The sequence below is a fragment of the Tamandua tetradactyla genome, chromosome 22 (genome assembly GCF_023851605.1).
Source record: "Tamandua tetradactyla isolate mTamTet1 chromosome 22, mTamTet1.pri, whole genome shotgun sequence".
Taxonomy (NCBI): domain Eukaryota; kingdom Metazoa; phylum Chordata; class Mammalia; order Pilosa; family Myrmecophagidae; genus Tamandua; species Tamandua tetradactyla.
In genome coordinates this window covers 24,601,329-24,625,232 of record NC_135348.1, presented here as the reverse complement: position 1 = coordinate 24,625,232, position 23,904 = coordinate 24,601,329, and the positions used below count along the sequence as shown (strand labels likewise).

Genomic DNA, 23,904 nt, shown 5'->3' with positions numbered 1-23,904 from the left:
TTCTGATTGGCTGGTTTTAAGTTTCCAACCCTAATACACCAGGCACTTTTTTTAGGAAAGGCAGTCTCTCTTAACTTCATATCTTGTTACCTGGGTTTGTGGGTCAGGGATTGGCCAAGGCTAGTGACCAGTCTATTGGCTTCCTGTATTTATTTTAATAAATGCTTTTCTTCAAACCACCCCAGTCTCAAGTTTTCCTCTCCTCAACTCCAATCTCCTCAGAACTAACCTAACTGATGTGTTAGATATTTTGATGTAATCATGTCTGTAACTACGTAAAAAACATAACACCATTTAGCAAATCCATTTACCATTCTGTTCATTTTCAGCAGAAATTTCAGATGAACTAGAACACTGTCTATATTACAGACCACTAATGTCCAGTTCCACAATTAGATTAACTAAGGCTGAACTTTATATTCTTGTCACCCAGGAGAATATAATTAGCCAATCTCTTCCGATGCAAAGGCCTCTGTTAATTCTTCGTTGTGAACCTCTGGAATTTAATTTTCAAGTATGATCACTGAATCTGTTCTCATTACTATAAACCATCTTTAGTGTTAGTTTACACATATATTAAATCTTGCAATACTTTCACGTCGTTTTCCATTTTCAAAGTACTGCTTTATGACAACAAGTATACATACACTTTCATTCATTCTCAGCTGCCATCTTCCTTATTCTCCTCCCATCTTTTTGGACAATTTATATTTCCGATGTGACACAAAAGCTTACTAACTGGCTATTCATTAGAAGCCTGACAAATCAAACCTCTATTGCTGCTGATGTCGCGGAGTTAAACAGATGCCACAGCACTGCCAGTACTGTCCTTACTTTAATCGCAAAGTAGGAGAAAGGCACTCACATTTATGAACTCTTAAAAAAAAAAAAAAAAAAAAAAAAAACTAGCACATTTCTTGATAACGACCCGGGACATTAAGAGTCTCTCCTCAACCCTAGTTGAGTTCTTTTCCTTACTTTCTTCACAGATGCTCTTCTCGCGTCTTCAAAACTTTCATATTCACAGGATTTTCGAGGGTAACAGTTCCTTTGGGTTTCCCGAGTAATCGAAACCGGCGTGCACTCCGCACGGACAGCCACCTGTGACTCGACACACGCTGCTCAATGACGCGAACGTCGCTGCGCAACTCGACTGGAGGCGGACACGCCTGCGCGGTAGCGAGGGGGCGGGGCGCGGGAACGGGGAGGGGAGCAGCCGGGAGGGAGTGGGCGGTCTTGGGTTGGAGTAGGGCTAAAAGGAAGGAGGGTGAGAGGGGAGGAGGGGAAAAGGAGGTCTGAGAGGGGGTGGAGGAGGAATGGAGGAGGAGTGGAGGAGGAGGTGAAGGAGGAAACGAGTGGGCCCAGCGGGTAGGGTGCGGTGGGGCGGGCCTTTCCAGAGGCGCCTAAGAGCTTCACTTCCTGTTTGCCGGCACTTCTGAATCCGGGTCAAGGGTGTTAGCCTCCCTGTCTTCCACCCGGCTGCCCCCGGCAATCTCCCTGACAGCCGCTTTCGACTTAGCTGAGAGAGGGTTTCTTGTCAGGACCTGTTCAAACCCGAACGCCCAAACCTATCTCGCGACGCGGGGGCGCGCTTCTTCCACCTACCAGCTCGCAGCCCTGGGCCTTCAGTGCCTCCGGCATTCCCCGGGTCCTTTTGAGCCCCCGGCGCTGATGCTGACAGTGACCGTCGGCCCCGGACGGCCGTGGAGTGCGGGCCTCTAACTCCTTCGACCCGCCACGGGCGGTGTCGGATCTTAAGATAGCCAGGCTTACCAGCTTCTGCCTGGGATTGATGGGCCCTCCTGCCCGATAAATGTGGCTACTGAGGCGGCAGTGGCGGTGGCCGGTCCCGCTGCTGCTTATCTACAGTTTTATCTCCTCCCGGGGGCTCTCCTGCCCCTCCTTCGTGCTGTCACCTCCCGCTCCTTACCTCCAGCTCCTGGACTTGCCGCGCGGCGACCATGGACAAGATCCTGGAGGGCTTGGTGAGTTCTTCGCACCCGCTGCCCCTAAAGCGGGTGATTGTGCGGAAGGTGGTAGAATCGGCCGAGCATGGGCTCGACGAGGCGCAGTGTGAGGCCATGTTTGACCTGACGACCCGGCTCATTCTGGAGGGCCAGGACCTCTTCCAGCGACAGGTGGGACACCAGGTGCTGGAGGCCTACGCACGCTACCACCGACCAGAGTTCGAGTCCTTCTTCAACAAGACCTTCGTGTTGGGCCTCCTTCAGCAGGGCTACCATTCGCTGGACAGGAAGGACGTAGCCATCCTGGACTATATTCACAACGGCCTGAAGCTGATCATAAGCTGCCCATCGGTGCTGGACCTCTTCAGCCTACTGCAGGTGGAGGTGTTACGGATGGTTTGTGAGAGACCGGAGCCGCAGCTGTGTGCCCGTCTGAGCGATCTCCTGACCGACTTCGTGCAGTGCATCCCCAAAGGAAAATTGTCCGTCACCTTCTGTCAGCAGCTCGTTCGGACGATAGGCCACTTCCAGTGCGTGTCCACCGAGGAGAAGGAGCTGCGTGAATATGTCTCTCAGGTGACAAAAGTGAGTAACTTGCTGCAGAACATATGGAAGGCCGAGCCATCCACACTCCTGCCTTCCCTGCAAGAGGTTTTTGCAAGCATCTCTTCCACAGGTAAGGGTCGTTGTATTTTAAGAGAATCTTGGATATTCACTGTTTCTTACACATATATACACAATGTTTGCTTCTCTGCCCTGAAAACATTCTTAATGGAGGCAAATGCTAATATCTCATCCGAAATTTTATTCCCATTCATTACCCTATGTAGGCTGTTACTTTGTACCTTAAAAACCGGCAGCATTCCTGTTTTAAAGATAGAGAATGTGTAGCTCAAAGACCATTGGCACTAAACAAGTTGCTTAATTACTCAGCCTCTGCTCAAGTTTGGAATGCTTTGAGGATGACTGCTACTATATAAAGCTTAATGACTAATAGTAGCATAATGTTTACCATGTTATTATTCTACCGACTCTTATCAACTTGTAATGAGTTTTCCCTTCATTTTTTTTATTCGCCCATTTTTTTAAACTTAGGGACTGTGCAGTTTGTTTTATTACTGGATCATCCCAGTTAGTAATGTACTTTGTGAACATTGATATTTTCTGTCTGCAGTAGTGTGTGGGAGAGAGGATTTAGGTAGAATGAAAGAGGAAGAGAATAAGAGCTTAAATAGATGTACTTGGGATATAACCCAAGAATGGCATATTCCAAAAAGAGGTTGGGAATGTTAAGTGATACTTGGCAAGAAAATGCTTTTACACCTAGGAATTTTACCTGTGAGTCTACATGCCCTATTCCACCTTGGAGATTCCAGTCTGCAGGTTGTGAGATAATAGGTCTAAAACTATGTCCACCTCCTTCTACTTAGTACAGCCAGTCTGCCTAATTGTACCATCAGTGGTGGGGACTCCTTGGCTATCGAAGATTGAACTGGTGAAGGACGTGTCCTTCTTTTATCGTAAGATCAAAAGATGGGGATGAAGTTTTAACAAGCTCCATGTGTTTTGATGAATTAATACACTTATTAAAGAATTACCAAACATATAAATGAGTTTATTTTGGGTTTTTTTTGGTCATTTTACTTGTGTCACCTGTCTGCAACTTTTTGTTATAGCTATTAGGTTTCTCCAGAGCTTTTTGAATTGTAGCAGTAAAGACACTAACTTTGGATTTAACTTTGGATTTGCTGAATTTGTATGTATTTTAAGCAAAGTCCCCCAAATTATTCACTGTAATTGTGACTTGTTTAAAAGATTTTAAAATGTTTCCTTAGAGCAATGCAGCCTGATTACTGTAATTAATAGTTACAAGTTATTTTGGAGGCTCTAAAGTGGGAATTGAAATGATACCTTGAATTTCTTTTCTGACTACTGCTTTACTAATGAATAGTTTAGCACAATGATATCTTAATTTTTTTTTTAACTTTTTTGTTATATAATATAACATATATACAAAGCAAAGAAAGAAAAAAGCAATATTTTCAAGCCCTCTTCAACAAGTAGTTACAGGACACATCCCAGAGTTTGTCATGGGCTAGCATACAATCTTCTCAGATTTTTCCTTCTAGCTGCTCCAGAATATAGGAGGCTAGAAGGAATAAATGTATTTTTTTTCATTGCAATTGACTTTTTTCTTCTTTTTTGTGAAAAATACATATATACAAAAAAGCAATAAATTTTAAAGCACAGTACAACAGTTAGTTGTAGAACAGATTTCAGAGTTTGGTATGGATTACAATTCCACCATTTTAGGTTTTTACTTCTAGCTGCTCTAAGATACTGGAGACAAAAGAAAAATCTATTAATGATTCAGCAATCATATTCATTTGTTAAACCCTACCTTCTCTGTATAACTCCACCATCAACTTTGATCTTTCTGTCCCACTCCTTAGGGGTATTTGGGCTATGCCCTCTCTAACTTTTTCGTGTTGGAAGGGGCTGTCAGTAATATGGGGTAGGGAGATGGAACTAGCTGATGTTCTGGAGAGGCTGGACCCTATAGGTTTCAGGACGTCTCTGGTCCAGGAACCCATCTGGAGGTTGTAGGTTTCTGGAAAGTTACCTTATGCATGGAACCTCTGTAGAATCATATATTGCCCTAGGTGTTCTTAAAGGTTGGCTGGAATGGTTTTGGTTGGGGTTTGGTAAGCCATGATAAGTAACGATGTCTAACTGAAGCTTGCATAAGAGTGACCTCCAGAGTAGCCTCTCGACTTTATTTGAACTCTCAGCCACTGATTCTTTGTTACACTTCTTTTCCCCTTTTTGGTCAGGATGGAATTGTTGATTCCACAGTGCCAGGGCCCGACTTATCCCTGGGAGTCATCTCCTAAGCTGCCAGGGAGACTTTCACCCCTGGATGTCATGTCCCACGTAGAGGGGAGGGCAATGATTTCACTTGCAGAGTTGGGTTTAGAGAGAGTGAGGCCACATCTGAGCAACAGAGGTCCTCCAGAAGTAACTCTTAGGTATATCTATAGGTAGGCTAAACTTTTCTGCTACGTATATAAGCTTCACAAGAGTGTCAAGATCAAGGTCTTTGTCTATTGATTTGGGTGTCCCTGATGTTTGACACAGTATCAGGGGTTTCCCTGATGGTAAAGTTTTATAGTTCCGTATTTTTTTTTCCCATCCCTTAAGGGACTTTGTCAATACTTTTTGATTATCTGCTTAATATATTCTAGGATGTATCCAGGCATTAAATATAAAGGATTAAATGCCCTCATTCTTGTTCTGGTCTCCCTGTGTTTCAGTTATTCAAATGAGCTATCCAGACAGGTTGAGTTAGATTATGTGCTACCGAAAATTTAGGTTCTGGACAAAATAAACCTTTTTTCCTTTAGTCTCAAAGAGTAGGTATGGTTCTAAAATATAGACAATGTCTTCCTTACCCCTGTGTTCTGAATTACCTTAATCCATACCTGATCAACTTTGTTCTTATCTGTAAGTGCCAGGTTATAGATATATAAAACAGCCTCTCAAAATCCAGAAATAATGATTACCACTCTGGACTAAATGTGTCTGCTATAAAAGCTTACAATCTAAGCCCCTGTTTTCTTATAAGCATTTTCTAAAGGAGACCATACAATAATTGTTCTTTTGTTTCTGGCTTATTATGCCTCAGTGAATGTCCCACGGGTTTTCATGCCTTACAACCTCGTTCCTTTTTGTAATATTCGATAATATATATAGACCATCGTTCACCAGTCTACTACTCAGTCAGTGCATCCTTCAGAAATCTGCATTCATTAGGCTTCATGTATAATGCCCAAAGTCCACAGCCCATCAGCACTCTCAATCTTAGATAATTTCATTGTTCCCGAGAGAACGATAACCAATAAACACACCCTCACAAAATAGGAAATCTAAATCTTCCCTTAACTCTTGTCCCTCCCCCCAATATTTAACCCTGCTGTTGCTGTGGTACTGCTGATGTTTTTCTAATGATAACTTAATATTAAAGAATGCAAATAAGTACTGTAACACGCACTAAATATGTCCATAGCAAATAATAATTTTTATATTGTAGTAGATCTTTCCGTAGAATGAGCGATCATTGCTACTCATTATTAATCTATCATTTCTGTGATTTTACATTCCTTTTATAAATTAGAGTCTGTCCATGAAGTATAGCTTTAACAACTGCTTTCTAAGTTAACACCTTTGCTGCAATTAGTTTTTTTTAAAGTAATGTTCTCTCTAAATATTTCACTTGAGCCATCTTGTCATATTCTTTTTTCTTTTTAATTAAAAAAAAAACAGATGCAACATTTGAACCTTCTGTAGCATTGGCAAGCCTTGTGCAACATATCCCTCTACAGATGATTACAGTTCTCATCAGGAGCCTTACTACGGATCCAAATGTAAAAGATGCAAGTATGACCCAAGCTCTTTGCAGGTACCTCTTCATGACACTATGGATGGTAATTGTAGATTTGGAAGGAAAAGATATTTTCAGTCATATTTTGCAGATAATGAACAAATTACAGAAATGTTTAAAACTGAAATCATGAAATTAAATGTGAAGGATATATAAGAACTCTCCAAATCAATTGGACTGAGTTCTTAACCGTAGCTCTGACAGAAATATCTGTAATTCATAAGTCCATTTCCAATTTAGCTTTTTTTGTTGTTTAATTCCAAATTTATACATGATCACCATTGTAGTCAGGAGTCAAATTTGTCCATATACATTAGTAATTTCTTTGCTTGTTATTGTTACCTGCAAGACATTTCTTCCTTTGGTGTTCACTTTTTTTTGGCCAAGTATGTACTTTACTTTCTCTTTTAACCAGGGTAAATGGATAATACACTCTTAGCCTTTGACTTTTTTGCAATGTCTTTCTCTCCCTTAGTCTTAAATAGATGATTTGTAAAGATACAAAATTTTAATTTAATCATCACTTTCTCTTAGCATTTTGAAAATAATACTGCTGTTTCTCCTGACATTTATTATTGTTGATGGAAAGTCTGTTGTCAATCTGAATGTCATTGTTTTGTGTATTGTCAGGCTTTTTGGTAGCTTCTTTGTTTTTCTCTTCATCCTGATGTTTTACAGTTTTTTCTTACAGTTTATTATTTCTCCTCAGCATTTCTTCAAATCACATTTATTGAGCACTTATTATATGCACCAGAATGTGTTGAAAATATTCTTGAACAAACAGATAAAAATATCTGCACTTGTGTGTTTACTTCCTGGTAATTGGAGGCAGACTAACAACAAATTTTGATTCCAAGATGCATACTGTGTTCAGATATGTTAAAATGTGGAAATGGACTGTCCTTGGTGCCCTAGCTTAATTGGCAAGGCTTTTCCTGTTTTAATAGTGCATAAACTAATTATGCAACTTAAAGTTGATTTTGTTTTAGATTTGATTAGCTACAGTAAGTATATAATGTAGTATATTACATGATGATAAGTTTTTTGGGGAAACAGTATACAGGAAGAGGCATATGAAGTGCATAGTGGTTTTCACTTTAAAAGAGGTAGAGGCAGGCCTCACTGAGAAAGGCAACCATAAAGTAAAAGCCTGAAGAAAATGAGGGAGAAAACCTTGTGAATATTTTGGGGGAAGAGCATTAGTACAATTTTACAATGTATTAATTTTCAAAGATACCCATCTATAGAACTTATTCCACTTATTGGGTTTCTTTATTTCAATGGCTAAGTTTTTCTAATTGAGCTTTTCGTGTCTAACAATCCTTGTTTCATATCTGCCTATGTTTGTTTTGCATTTTTTAAATAATATTTCTATTTTTTTCATGCAGTTGCTAAGCATATTTTTTGAAATGTAAGGTTCTGGGACAAAATTACTTTTTTTGAATAATGTTTCTATTTTTTTTGTGAAGTTGCTAAGCATATTTTTTTAAATGTAAGGTTTGGGACAAAATGGCTTTTCTGAGCACCCATTATAAAATTATGGACACTAATAACATATAAATGTACATCTTTTTTCTTTTTAACTTTTCTTATTGTATGATATAACATATATACAAAACAAAGAAAAAAGCATTCATTATCAAAAGCACTCTTCAACAAGTAGTTATAAGATAGATCCCAGAGTTTGTCATGGGCTACCATACCATCCTCTCAGATTTTTCCTTTTAGCTGCTCCAGAACATTGGAGGCTAGAAGAAATGTGTGTATTTTTTAATCATCATTTTTTAAAATTTTTTGTGAAAAATGACATATATACAAAAAAGCAATAAATTTCAAAGCACAGCACAACAATTAGTTGTAGAATAGATATCAGAGTTTGGTATGGGTTACAGTTCCACAATTTTAGGTTTTTACTCCTAGCTGCTCTAAGATACTGGAGACTAAAAGAAATGTCAATATCATGATTCAGGAATCATGCTCATTTGTTAAACCCTACCTTCTATGTATAACTCCACCGTTGCTTTTGCTCTTTCACTTTTTAGGGATATTTGGGCTATGCCCACTCTAACTTTTTCATGTTGGAAGGGCTGTCAGTAATAAGGGGTAGGGAGATAGAACTAGCTGATGTTCTAGAAACGCTGGCCCCTCTGAGTTTCTGGATTTATCTGGTCCAGGGACCCATCTGCAGGTTGTAGGTTTCTAGGAAGTTACCCTAGTTCATGGAACCTTTGTAGAATCTTAACATATTGCACTAGGTGTTCTTTAGGATTGGCTGGAATGGTTTTGCTTGGGGTTTGGCAAATTCTGATAGGTAGCAATGTCTAACTGAAGCTGTGTAAGAGCAAGCTCCAATGTAGCCTCTCAACTCTCTTGAAATCTCTCTGCCACTGATAACTTATTTGTTACACTTCTTTTCCCCCTTTTGGTCAAGATAGAATTGTTGATCCCACTCTACCAGGGAGACTTTCACCCCTGGATGTCACGTCACACATAGTGGGGAGGGCAATAATTTCACTTGCAGAGTTGGGCTTAGATAAGAGTGAGGCCACATCTGCACAACAAAAGAGGTCCTCCAGAGGTGACTCTTATGCATGCCTATAGGTAAGCTAGACTTTTGCTCTTCACAAGAGCAAGCTTCAAGATCAAGGGCTTGGCTTATTGATTGCTTCCTTTGGTCTCAAAGAGTAGGTAAGGATCTAAAATATAGACAATGTCTTCCTTACCCCTGTGTTCTGAATTACCTTAATCCTGACCTGATCACCATCATTCTTATCTCTTAATACCAGGTTATACATATATAAAACAACCTCTCAAAATCCAAAAATAATAATTACCACTCCAGACAAAATGTGACTGTTATGAGAGCTTACAGTCTAGGTCCCTGTTTTCTTAAAAGCATTTTCTAAATGAGACTGTACAATAATTGCTTTTTGGAGGGGGCAGTGCAGGCGGTGGTGGTGCATGGTCCAGGAATCAAACCCGGTCTCACGCATGAAAAATGGGCATTCTAACCTCTGAACTACCCATTCACCCCAGTAATTGCTCTTTTTAAACTTAGATATTTATATTGCATTCTCAGAAAGCTTATGTAAGTGATCTCACAAACTATAGGTACTTTGATTTTCCCACCTTCCCCTTGTTGCTCCAGTGTTTTAAAAGACCTTTGTCTTTTAGCTTTTCTTCTTCCTCCTTTTGCTACTAAATGTAATTGTATCAATTTACCTGTATTTTTTACTTCCAATTTCTTATTGCTCATTCTCTCTTTAACATCAAGGGATAATAGCTAGCATTTCCCTTTCAATGCCATAAGTCATTTAATCCTCACCAAAATCTTTTGAGGTAGAGACTATTAATGGCCCTATTTATAATTTAGGAAACTGAAAGGTTGAATAACTTATCCAAGGTCACCCAGGTAGTAAGTGGTGGAGTTGGTATTTGAATCCAAGTGTGGTTCCAGAGTTATCACCAATGATGCAACAAATCCAGAGTAGTCAAATTTCTTACTCAGGGTCACTGCCTATTAGAAGCAGAAGTAGAAACTTACGTTAATGGCCTGATACTTTTTTCCACAGTTGGCACGCTTGTACTCTTAGATATCTCAGTACAAAATAAACAATTTTCAACTCCATCATTTTTTTCATTCCCTTTGATTAATAATAATTAGTAGGTCCTTTAGATTCTTTAAGACATTTCTTAGAATGACACCTTTTTTTATCCCTACTATTTTGAGGGAGTCAGCCATTCATTGTTGTAACAGAGTTTTCTAGTTGGTCTTTTTTGCCAATAATGATTTTTCTGAGTCATCCTGACCTCATTTTTCCCTTTTGAGCAAAAAGCGATAGTGACTTTTGTTAGTTATTAAATCAAGTGCAAATTTTACTTCTTGATGTTCAGTACTTTTTAAAGAGTCTTAATTTTTCAACCATTTAAAAAACTATCATCATCTCCAATTTATGAATGTATTTTGTTTTCAAAATATATCTGGAAATTAACTTTTATTTATTTGTATCTATGGGAAGTTGTAGCCCAGTTTTGTATTGCATTTTCAATTTAGACCACATAATCCAATTTAACCCATCATCTCTTTGTAGTAATTATTCTCTATAGAAAATGTGATCAAAAGAGATGTTGCTGTTATGTAATAGTGATAATTAGTTTTACCATACTCTCACCCTGTTCTTCCCCATACTCTGTACCTCCCCTATAATAAGTTATCTTGCTTTATTGTCATTTTCTTTGATTTTTTTATGTTATCTATTCTGTAATCCAAAAGATTACAAAGGCAAATACCATACCAGGTGCAGGCAGTTAACATTAAAGAACAAATTAGGCCAACTGTAATTGAATGGGGAATGGGAGTAGTGGGCAATGTACTTAATTTGAGTACAGAAACACCTTATGAAAAGGAAAGCTGATACTCAACTCTAATTGTATGCTGTCATAGGGAAATTTGAGCACTGTCTGACTTGATCACATTTTTTAAATAATCAGGGCAAGCCACAGTGGCTCAGTGGCAAAGTTTTTGTCTGCCATGCTGGAGACCCAGGTTCAATTCCTGGTGCTGCCCATGCAAAAATAAAAAAAATAAGCCTAATCATTTTCTTTATGAAATTTCCCAATTTTTAAAACATTGGGATAAATAAAACTCCAGGCTGAATCCAGCCCTTAGGCTGCCATCTAAAAGTAAAAATTGGTTTTATTCACTGTATATTAAGATTAAATCTATCTTGTGGCCTACCATAATATTGCTGATTTTAATGTTAAGGTTTTAAAAATTAACGGTAGGCAAAAATAGTTTCATTTATTCAACAAGTTTGAACTCCTACTCAGTCCCAGGCACTATGTTAAGTACTGGCATCCAAAAATACATAAGACAATGACAATAACAAGATCACTGCTCTTGAGCTCACTATCTAATGTTGGAGATAAGTCTTTTAAATAGAAAAATAACAACTGCATTTAAATGTTTTTTAAGTAGTAAAAAAACAATTAAATCAGTCTGTCAGGGTTAAATAAGTTGTCCTCTGAACCAAACTAATAGGAATCCGTACATAATAGATAAGACTGTCCTTACCCAAAGAAATAACTCATCTTAACATGCCTGTGTCTGAGAAGGTTTGGGCATAGGTAAGTCCAGCCAGATTGAAGCAGACTGGAATATAAAGTGTAGCAAAACACATTGCATTATACTCCAGCAGAGCTTAGTTCTAATGCCAGTGCTGTTATTTGTTAACTGTTGACAAATTTCCTAACTTTTCTTACCTATTTGAGGGCAAAAGTTATATCTTACTATTATATTCCCAGCACCTAACACAATACCTAGTGTGTAATATGCATTCAAATATTTGTTTTATGAATGACTTCTGGTGTGTTATCTTTGACTTGAATTTTCTTCAGGGTGTTCTTGAGATTGGGTACACATGAGATAAGGTAAAGAGTGGAGGCTTATGGATGGGGAGCTGGAAATGGGGAGGATAGGAGAAAAGATTGGCTAAGTGATAAGGGATAATAAAGAGTCATGGCCAAAATGGAATTTTCTGGTCTCTGCTCATGAGTACCCTTTACCAGACTGCCCTTCGAACCAAGCGGGGTTTACTGCCTCAGACCCTGTGTTCTACAGAGTCTTGTCTAGCACTACAGTAGCAGTCCTGCTAGAAATAGCCTCCACATCTAGACCACTTCTTTCTTATGTATGCATATTTATACACTATATATGCACTCGCACTTAGATGATTTTCTTTTAAAATGGAACAAAACTTATTGGGTTTCTTTTTAAATTCATCAATATCTCAGATCTTTCCATATTATATCCCTGTTGATAGATTCATTTGGCTCTATTTCAGTCTCTATAACTTCTACATAGTGTTCTAATATAGCATAATTTCAATATTATGGTACATTTAGCTATTTCCTTATTGATGAACATTTATGTTGTATACAATTTTTCCATATCATAAACAGATTATTAGTGAATATATTCCTTTTGCACAAATGCAAGTGTGTCTCTGCTTTCTTACTCCTTATGTATACAGTGACCACAAACTTTGATGAAAATCAGACTAACAATAGTTGGAAGATATAGAATACTTGTCAGAGACTTCTTCAATGATTTGTAACCATAATTATTGGAAGAAGATGGCCAGAAGAAACAAAGAGGGAAGTAAAATTTATGTAGGGAATGGAGGGAATGTACAGATGACTTGCAGTTGACATGCATCTTAACATTTGATGGAACATTTTTTCTTAAAAGCAAAAGCTTGAATAAAGGTAACACTCCAGTGTTAATGTAGATACTTATAACAAAGCTGTTGTGAAAATAACCATATCAATTTAGAAGTCAGTTCTAACATTGTAGAAGACTCTTTGGTAGCATATTTATGTACTTAACATTTATATTTGACATTTTGTACAATTAAGGTATTTATTTCTCTATTGTCACATGTTAGTATTTGGTGGAAGAAAGGAATTTATAATGAGGATTTCCAGTGTAGTATATTCATTCAGTCTTTACAACGGCCCTGTAAAAAAGCATACTTAAATGTAATCTAAGATGAGGAAGCTGAAACACAGAGAAGTAAAATATTCTTATATAAGGGATTTAGGGTTCCAAAGCTAATAAATGGTGAATTGAAATTTTAATCCCAGACCACTGTGACTTCAAATATCTACATTTTATTCTCCTACTGTTTTCTTAGTATATTATCCCCCAAGTTGTATTACTGGATTAAATAATATAACTATTTGACCCAGTTGCTTCCCAGAAGAGTTGTACTAGTCCTTGCTGTGGTAAATGTCTAACTTTAGGCAGTCTCCGTCAGACCCCATCCTTTGTCTTTCTTCAGTTAAACTGGGTTCGTATTAAAGAAGAAAAAATCTCAATGCAAAATGAAAAACTATTAGGATATTTGCACACTTGATGCCCTTTATCTACTTGCAATTTCCTTTTTGTGTCTTTGTATAGTAGCATTTTGGAAGGGATGAAGAGACCTGTTTTACAACTCAAAATACAGTGTTATTTAAGAGTTCATTTCATATTAGACTCTAATCATCAGGAAAAAGAAATCTTGATTTATAACCATGTATCTTATTTCAGATATCTACACTGTTTTTAGAGTAAATTTGCCAAGTAAAATCTTATATCACTATATAGCATAAATTTAAAATTCTGCATTTTTGCAAAATGACAATTTATCAGCAATTCGTTTTATGGAATTATATTAAATATAAGAAATTATAAGCTCACAATATTGGAAACTCCTTGAGAACAAGCACCTATCACACTCATGTTTACATCTTGGACAGTACCTTTCACAAGTTAATAAATATTGAGTCAAAAAGTAAGCGGTTCTTCGCCATAAGTACTTGGAGTCTCAGGTAGGACATAAGATTTTGCTGGTTTGTCTAGAGTGATGCCCTGATAAATCCCAGAGTGATTTGATCAGTGAGTGGAAAAGGATCTGCAAAGCCCCCTTCGGGGAGTGGTGAGAACGGGGAGAAATTCAACTTCCCCAAGTTGAATTCTTGATATTCTCACAAGCAGTGTGGACAACCAAAGCTATAGTCTGAGCCCCCAGTCTTGGGGGTTGTTCATATGAAACTTAACCCCACAAAGGATAGGTCAAGTCTACTTAAAATTTAGGCCTAAGAGTCACCCCCAAGAGAGCCTCTCTTGTTGCTCAAATGTGGCCTCTCTCTCCAGCCAACATAACGAGCAGTCTCACCCCCCTACCCCCTCTACGTGGGACACGACTCCCAGGGGTGTGGACCTTCCTGGCAACATGGGACAGAGATCTTGGAATGAGCTGAGACTCAGCATCAAGGGATTGAGAAAACCTTCTTGACCAAAAGGGGGAAGAGGGAAATGAGACAAAGTGTCAATGGCTGAGAGTTTCCAAACAGAGTCGAGAGGTTATCCTGGAGGTTATTCTTATGCACCAAGTAGATATCATCTTGTTATTCAAGATGTATTGGAGAGGCTGGAGGGAACTGCCTGAAAATGTAGAGCTGTGTTCCAGTAGCCATATTTTTGAGGATGATTGAATAATGTTACAGCTGTCACGTGTGATTGTGAAAACCTTGTGTCTGATGCTCCTTTTATCTACCTTGCCAACAAAGGGGTAGAACATATGGAATAAAAATAAATAATAGGGGGAACAAATGCTAAAATAAATTTAGTTTGAAATGCTAGTGATCAATGAAAGCTAGGGGTAAGGGGTATGGTAGGTATAATCTTTTTTTTTTTTTCTTTCCTGTGTTCATTTTATTTCTTTTTCTATTCTCTTTTTATTTCTTTTTCTGAATTAATGCAAATGTTCTAAGAAATGATGAATATGCAACTAAGTGATAATATTGTGAATTACTGATTATGTATGTTGTTTTATTTTGTTTATTTTTTAATTAATAAATAATTTTTTTTAAAAAGTAAGCAGTTTTTTACTATAACTTATGTCATTCCTAACTAAATAATGCTGAAAATATTTTCAATACTGACAGCTTTGTTTGTTTTCCTTCAATTTTCAGAATGATTGACTGGCTGTCCTGGCCATTGGCTCAGCATGTTGAAACATGGGTGATTGCACTCTTGAAAGGACTGGCAGCTGTCCAGAAGTTTACTATTTTGATAGACGTTACTTTGCTGAAAATAGAACTGGTAAGTTGGGGTAATAACTCTAAGGATGTATGGACTCATGTAATCAAGCTAGTTATCTTTGGGTTGTCCCCTTTATAAATGTATACATCTAATTTTGAATATATTCTTTTGTTTTTGTTTTAAATAATAGGTTTGGAAAAAATGCCATTTAAGTATAAGTATTTTACTTGTTTACATATATCTTATATGAAAACATACTCCTCCCACTACCTCTTAAATGTACCCTAATCAAGCTTTCACCACCATTACTCTCCAAAACTATATTTCACATGAGTGCTGTCCAATATCACTAAATCCAGGGATAATTTCTGAACCTCCTCTCATTTGACCTATCAACAGCATTTGATAGAGTTGATCACTCCCTCATGAAACACTTTCCTCAGTTGGTGTCCAGGACACTATTTGGTTTTTGTTCTCATTCACTAGCATCTCAGTCTCCTACACTGGATCTTTCTTAAAGTTCAGTCTTTGGACCAGTTTATTCTCAGTCTGTACTCACTGCATAGGTATCCCATGGTTTGAAATAATTCTCTACGTTAATGACAGCCAGATTTATATTTCTAGTCCATTTTTCCAGACTAATATATGTAACTGCCTATACCTATTTATCTATACCTAGATAGATCTCAAGTTCAACTTATCCAAAATCTAACCCCTGATTTTTCCGTCCCAAATCTGATCCTCCCCATCTTAATAAACACCTTTATATACTCCAACCTTCGACTTGCTCAGGCCAAAATCTGTGGATCATCCTTGTCCCTTTTTATTCCCTCTCAGCCTATGTCTAACAAATCCTATTGAGAATTCCACCTTTAAAATATATCCACAATCTCACCACTTTTTCACCCGATATATTGCTACCATCCTGGTCCAAAGTCACCATCATCTCTTGCCACGTTGAAGGCAGTAGGCTCTCTACTTCTGCCATTGGTCCCCCATGAGTCTTTAAGTGGCACACAAGGTCCTATGTGATCTGGCCCTTGGATCCCATCTCATGCTATTCTTGCCTCAATCTCTGTGATTCACTTACATTGTTCTCCTTGCTGTATCTCCAGCAACACCGAGGTGGAAGGCTCAGGGCCTTTGCATTGCTGTTTGCCCTGCTTATAACCCTCTTCTCCTAAGTATCTTCCAGGTTACTCTCTCATACCCTTCACTTTTATAGTCAGATGTCACCCTTTTCAAGAGGCACTTTGAAATACCCTATATAAAACAGCTGACCCCCTTGCCACCCAGCATTTCCTGTTCATCATACCCTTCTTTTTATTTCTTCATAACACTGTTACATTTTTGTCTCTATCCACCTTATAGCAGGGTGAGATTAGAGATTTTTTCTTTTGATCCATTATTGAATCCTCAGGGTCTAGAGCAATGCCTAGAAATAGTAGGTGCTCAATAAATGTTTGTGGATTGAATAGTGGATCAGGGAGGTATCACCTTGTAAACATGGGTTTGACAGATTTTCATTTGATTGAGTAGTTTTAAGGGTTGTTTAGGCCATTATATTCCCTTTGATCTCCATCATGTTCTTATTCCTCAACTTTTTCCCTCCCCAAATTTTAATAACACGTTATGATAGAACTTTCTAGGAATGGGACATGCACATAAGAAAGTTCTGACCCTAGAAAAATAACTGCTGACTAGGTTAATGATTTCTCTGCAAACTCTAAGATGGGTATCTTTTCTTATTTTAAGGTTTTTAATCGACTCTGGTTTCCTCTTGTGAGACCTGGTGCCCTTGCAGTTCTTTCTCACATGCTGCTTAGTTTCCAGCATTCTCCAGAGGCTTTCCATTTGGTAGGTAATGATATAAGCTTTCTACACTGAAAAATTCTCTTTTAAGAACTTTATTTTGAGTTACATTTGTGTATAGTGGAAAGACTATACTGTAGCCCTAAATCCAACTATTTTCATGTAGCTTTATGATTTCTTTAAAAATTGAGATTGTAGGATTTCATTCCATTGCATGTATTTCAGCATCTTTTATGTTTCACTAAATCTGCATCTTGTTGCCCCATCTGCAACCACTGCCATCAAATGAAAGTTACTCCTCCATGTGGAGATGTCACTAATGGGTGGCTGTTGCAAATGTATATAATATAGAAGAGGAAATATAGTTGAAAAAACACTGGTTGCTTTATAATTCCAAAAGAGGAAAACATCAGTCTTTGCGTTATAGCCCCAGAACTAGGATTACCTATTGGAATGTGATTATCAATTATTGCAGGTAGAGAATGACAAAGTGGTTTATTTGTCTATCTAAGGCATCATAGGAAGACAGTGTCTTAGTGTGGTTACCAGCTACCTTTGAAATCTAATCATCAATTTTACAGGACTAGAAATTCATTACTCATATACCCAGAATGTAAAAACCTTAGGGATACAGATTCACTATAACAAATTTCAGGGGAGACTAATAAAGAGGTACAGAATTCCAGTTGTTGATTTTTAGTTAGAAATATAACCAGCCTAGGAGAACCAGACACTTTTATAAGCTACTCATTGCCTTACTTCCACTGAATGAAAATATGCAGGTTTTATAATAAGCTAACTTTACCAACTGATAATTAAATTATAAATTATTACTTAAGATGAGTGATTTCTGTAGTTAATTACCCTGATTTTTGTGAGCTTGATCATCAACCGATAACTTTATATCTGAGTTCTGCAGATAGCTTATTTCACCCTTTTATACAAACAAAACTCAAACTTGAACTAATATAGCAGATATTAAATCTTCCAAGGGAAAAAGTATCAACTGTTTGTCCCAGTCTTGAAGCACAATCATGTGTAAGCCACTTGAAAATAATGGCTTATTTTCAGAATTTCTATGAACAAGTGTCTCTAACATAACTTAATCATCCATTATTATGTTTATTACTCTTCATAATGAAGACATTCTTTAAAATTTGATTAGTTGCTTATCCTGTACTCTACATAAAGACCTAATTACTACCTAAATGCTGTGTATAGCCTCACTAGCTACTCAATTAAAAGTAATTTGAGCATCTAGTAGTGATCAAGGGGTAATTAAATTGCTTATAATTCCAAATAGCTCAACGAGGGGTTTAAGTCTAAGCAATAATCTGGACTCACTAGCATCATTATCCATTATATTATATGCTTATAAAGTATTACACAGCAAACAAAAATTGATGTTATAATGCATGTTTTTGTGGGCTAAGTTACTTTTACAATGCTTTTTATAAATGGAAAAGAAATATTTTAAATAGAAACTGTAGCAGATTGTACAAATGGAGAGCAAATTTTCTGGTTAAATGAATTATATACATTCACTCAAATAGTAACTTAAGTAAACAATTTAGATTCACATATTTAAAAAATTAGCTTTCAAGCATTTAGAAAGTAACAGCCTTTTTGAAAGTGGATCTATATAGCTTTGAAGAACTTAGTCTAATTTCTGTGTCCATGATAATACTGACCATTTAGGATATAGTAGTAGCAGCCATGTAACCTAATTACAAACCCAAATCTATACCAGGAAAGCTTTTGGGAGACTTGGAATTGTAAATTGATAATCATCTTTGAAATTTTCTCCTCTTCTCCATCGTTCTTCCTCTTCTCCCCCCACCTCCATGCCCTTCCCTTAAAAGCAGGGGGAAATGAGGAGAGTGGTCTCTGAATATTTTAGCTAGAAAGAGAGTATCTGCTTGCTGTGACTTCAAAGGTCAGAATTATAATTCTTATTTGCTTAGAAACCCAGAAATGACAAAAATAGAGTGAACTCACTAGGAACTGGTCATTTTAAAGTCATCAGTACTTTTGATGGAGGTTAGATTAGAGAAAGTTACATAAAACCTGAAATGTGATTTAAGACTCCAAATATTAGAATAAACCCAAACAGAGCAGAATAGGAATAAGTATTAAATTTAAGAATGTGATTGTGTTCAGGGAAAAGGAAAGGGAGTTAATTTAACAAATATTAAAATAATTGTTTTAATTGCTATTTGATGATGTACCCATAGAACTATAACTTTTCTTTCACCATGAGTTAACAACAGAAATGAGCTAGAAATAAAACATAATCAGATGCCTTTTTACCATAGAAAGTGTAAATATATAATATCAGATTATAACTAATACTTAGTTGGGACAAGGACAGTGTAGTGCTAATAGAATGAGACATTTTTGCATGAAAGGATTTGTTTCATTTTATAAATACCTCTTAAATATGTGATTGGCTCTTGTACTAAGGGTTCTCTAGAGAAACAGAATCAGCAGAAGATATCTATAAATATAAAATTTATAAAAGTCTCTCATGCAACCATCAGGACATAAGTGTCCAAGATCTATAGGGCACCTTGCAAGTTGGCAGCTCCAATGAAGGTCCTTGATGAACTCTGAGGAGAGGCTAGCTGGGCAACCATGGAAATGTAAGATTCCAGGTTTTGTAGAGCAGGCCGTGAACTGGCAGGTCCAGTGAAGTTCTTCAATGAACTCTCAGAAGAGGCTAGCTGGGTAACAATGGGGATGTAAGTCTAAAACCTATAGGGCAGACTGTGAGCTGGCAGTTCTAGTGAAGGTCTGCAGTGAACTCTCAGGAGAGACTGGCTGGCTAAAGCAGGAAAAGTGTTGTCTTTTCTGAATCCTCCTTAAAAGCCTTCTGGTAATTAGATTAAGCATCACTCACTGCAGAAGACACTCTCCTTAACTGAGTGCAAATGCAATCAGCTGTGGATGCAGCCAATGTGGTCATGATTTAAGTCCATGAAATGTCCTCATAGCAGCTGACAGGCCAGCACTTGCCCAACCAGACTACTGGGCACCACCACCTGGCAAGGTTGACACATGAACTTGACCATGAAAGCTCTATATTAAGTGACTTTTCAGTCTAATTCTACAATGAAGAACATTGTTTTATTCATTATGAATGCTAACACATTTTTACATGTTTATGAGCAATAAACATTTTAGATTTTTCTTTTATTTTTAACCTCAGCTCCTTAAAAATAAATAGACATTCCGATTCCCTTTGTTCTTAGAATGATGTCTCTTTTTGGGGGTGGAAGGTAGGTAGGGGTGTTTGGTAAGGGTAGCCACTTTACCATAAGACACAATCCCTGTGCTTATCTAATAGAAAAGTAATCCTGTTATCTGAACTGTAATTTTAGTATATATATAATTTATTTCTAAGACTTTCTTGAAGTAGACTTTAATATGCAAAGTATGTAGAATTCTTTCAAATAAAAAAGTTGAATTCACACTAGATGGAGCTATTAAGCTACTTCTGGGTTTATCTTTTAAAAATTTGTTCCACATTGAATGATCTGGTGAATATAATAGTTCTCAAAATTTTTCAACATAAGGCATTTTTTTAGAATAGCAGCAATAACTAAGGCTCTTATTTTGTATTTTAATTTGATTTGGATGGAGTATAAAGATGAAGAGAGGGGTCTTATATGGAATTACAATTACATGTGACTGGAAATTAAATTTGCCTTGAAGTTCTAGAAATTTTTAACCCTGAAACTTCTTTAGAAAAAGACTGTGACTAAACATATAGGAAAGTATTTGCTGATTGTCCAGCATTGACATTCCATTTGCAAGCTAGAGATTTTCATGCCAAGGAAGTATTTATCTTTTTTTCGCTTCAGGTTGTTCCTCATGTAGTTCATTTGGTTCACTCTTTCAAAAGTGATGGCCAGCCTTCCAGTACAGCCTTTTTAGTGCAATTAACAGAATTGATACACTGTATGATGTACCACTATTCTGGATTTCCAGATCTCTACGAACCTGTTCTGGAGGCAATAAAGGTATGAATGATAGGTATACCAGTATTAGTGGAACTGCAAGCCAAGATGTGATAAATGAATATGGTGAAACATTCTCATAAGCAGATATTCAATTTACTACTTTATTGTAATAAGCTTTTTGTTTAATAAATGCAATTGGAATCAGATTTCATTATTATTTAGGGGACAGTTTTTTGCTGTAACCATTCTAAATGAATCACCATATTTTCTCAGTTCTATCATGCCATCAACTATAGGTCATGTCTTTGAATGTATAACAGCTTTGGGAAAAATCTGTTTAAAAAGAAAAGCTATATTAAACAAAAACATGCATAAAAGTTGTATCCCAATTTCAGAAGTTTTAAAATATGTAAAATGCATGTTAGAATCAAGGACATGCACTTTAAAGAAATATTTGACTTCGGTTCCTTTCAGTTTTTTTATTCCATTTTGCTCTGGACTGTTCATGAATTACCATATTTCATGAAATCTTTACTTATTTGTGAACTTAACCTATTTTTCAACTTTATATAACTAGTGGAGCTAAACAACACTGATTCTGTTCATGATGAAAAATAGGTCATAATATGTAGTTTCCTCCTAATAAACTCTGTAATCAACATGTAGCAAAAGAATTGGAGAACTTGGCTCAGAGAGATTTAATCAGAAGTTATTAGAAATCAGTTCTATTAATTTTCATTTTGAAATTCAAAATATAATGTAAAACTGTCATTACTTTTACATCAGTATCTAAAATGGATCAAAAATCATGTTATTTTTACTTTATAGTTAGCTAAATAAAATTTATTGTGGTTAGACACACAGGACAAGACTGTTCAATAATTAACGTGAAAACTGATATGACACTTTAACGCTTTAGAAATAAATGTCTTTATATCTGAGAGCTTTTTCTATGGATTTAACAGCACTGTTAAGCTTTTAAATTGTCCATGTCCATAGATGAAAGCTATTGTTGTTAATTGATTGCTATTTTAGAATTCTTTAGTGCTTTTCATATTGAAAATTCTTATAACTTAGGTAGGCTCAGAAGAAGCAAGAGACTCACTCTTGTGAGTCTGCCAACAAAAAAAATTGGGAGATTGAAATTCCTTCAGAAAAGCTTCCTTTTCTAAGAAAGTGGTAATAGTAATCCAGGAAAGCCTAAGTGATTTTACCAACTCTTTTTCTCCAATGCTCTGCTCATGCTTAAAATCATTTACATTTAAAATTTTATTTCATACTTCACAAAGCAGGTAGGAAGAATCTGTGCCTTTCAATAATTTTCTATATGATTACACATAACCTTAGTTTTATTTTTCAAAATCAGAAGTCATTGTACTTAAATTCTTTCATTTTCATCCACTAATCACTTTGGGCTTGTATTTCTAAGAGCCGATATTAAGTAAATACTAGTAGTGAATGAAAAGGACACACTTCTAATTTTTATTACAATTTTTGAAAGCAGATTGTTTAGCATATTCGATTGTGTGCTAATTTAAGTCTTCATTCTACTGCCTTCAAATAGCACTGCAGAATACTCTCTGATCCCAAAGTTTTATTTTATAAGCATTTTCCTGGCAAATATGGAAGATAAAATAGTTCAAATATGACATGAATTCCTGGTTCCTCAGTTTTCTTCAACTTGACAAACTCTTCCTTTAGCAGTATTTATTTTTGCCTTGCAATGTATTTTGATTTTTTGATGACTGGCCTAATTCTGTCATTGATTTCAAAACTAAGTAGGAAAAAAGAAATCTTAAATGTCAGTGGAAGTATCTTCTTTGGTGTTAGTTAATTTGATACTAAAAATATTCTGTTTTACTTTTAAACTTGTTTTTCCTCTTTGTGATCTAGGATTTTCCTAAGCCCAGTGAAGAGAAGATTAAGTTAATTCTCAATCAAAGTGCCTGGACTTCTCAATCCAATTCTTTGGCATCTTGTTTGTCTAGACTTTCTGGAAAATCTGAAACTGGGAAAACTGGTCTTATTAATCTAGGAAATACATGTTATATGAATAGTGTTATACAGGCGTTGTTTATGGCTACAGAGTAAGTTTTAATTTGAATCACTTTTGTTTTAATTATAGAAATCAGTGCATGCTAATGAAATGTAAGATGGTGGGATTATCCTCACATGCTTTATAAATATAAGTGTTAAAATATTTTCATATAATTGCCTCATTCAGAATGAAAATCCTTTTAGTGCTCAGAAACTATTAACATGTTAATGTCTATAGATTCTACTTTATTATTTATATTATGCATTGCATTTAGAAGTCAACTTTTTTTTTTTTTGTATGCTGTATGGCAGGGTCACATTTCATTATTTTTCCATGTGCACATCCCATTATTGCAACAGTATTTGTTGAATTTTTGTTTTTGTTTGTTTTGCTTGTTCGATTTGGCAAGTGCATGGACCAGATATCAAATTCAGGTCTTCGCACGGCAGGCGAGAATTCTACCACTGAGCTACCCTTGCACCCCTTGAGAAGTCACCTTTTTTATTTATTTAATTTAGCTCTGGGTTTTATTTTTTACCATTTTTTAATTAGAGAAGAACAAAGTTTACTGAATAATCATGAATAAAATATGGGACTCTCATATACCACCCTATTTAACATGTCACTTTTTAATAACTCTGATTGATAATTTATTAATGTAACAGTGAATTGATTGGGCCTATTCCAAAGAGTTTATGTGTCCTCAAGTATGTTGTTCTTATCCCATAAGATGGTGTACTTTTCTTCTTTATATCTTCTTTCAGTGGTGGGAAACATGTTTAGTTTTTTCTGCTTGTAGATATTTTACTGTTTTTTAGAATACCCTCTTCCTTGATGTTAAAAATGAACTCTGCTGCCCACCCCAAGAGCATAGATACTGAACATATATATAAACAGACATGTTCCTATCCCTCTGGAAAATTTACTTTCAAATCCTTTTTCTTTTGCAGCAAAGCAAATAGGAGATCAGATAAGAGAGACTTTTACTTCCTATTAACTGACACTAACTCTCTCAAATCCAGCTAGAAAACTCATGTATCCTGTAGGTTAAAACATTCTGGATATACATTTTTTTTTTTGCATGGGCAGGCACC

General features: G+C 36.4%; 1 protein-coding gene across 2 annotated transcripts in view; it reads left to right on the top strand.

The window, feature by feature from the left end:
- The first annotated feature begins 1,173 nt into the window (after window positions 1–1,173).
- The window catches only part of USP38 (ubiquitin specific peptidase 38), a 37,106-nt gene continuing 14,375 nt past the window's right edge, over window positions 1,174–23,904 (top strand). The window contains exons 1-6 of one of the 2 annotated variants that reach the window (XM_077139938.1): window positions 1,174–2,643; window positions 6,291–6,426; window positions 14,929–15,058; window positions 16,754–16,855; window positions 20,674–20,832; window positions 22,666–22,859. In XM_077139938.1, the coding sequence (XP_076996053.1) occupies window positions 1,962–2,643; window positions 6,291–6,426; window positions 14,929–15,058; window positions 16,754–16,855; window positions 20,674–20,832; window positions 22,666–22,859 (1,403 nt within the window). In that variant the 5' untranslated portion in view covers window positions 1,174–1,961. Of the gene's footprint in view, window positions 2,644–6,290; window positions 6,427–12,465; window positions 12,676–14,928; window positions 15,059–16,753; window positions 16,856–20,673; window positions 20,833–22,665; window positions 22,860–23,904 lie in introns of those variants that run through there. The other variant, XM_077139940.1, reaches the window with a different exon arrangement.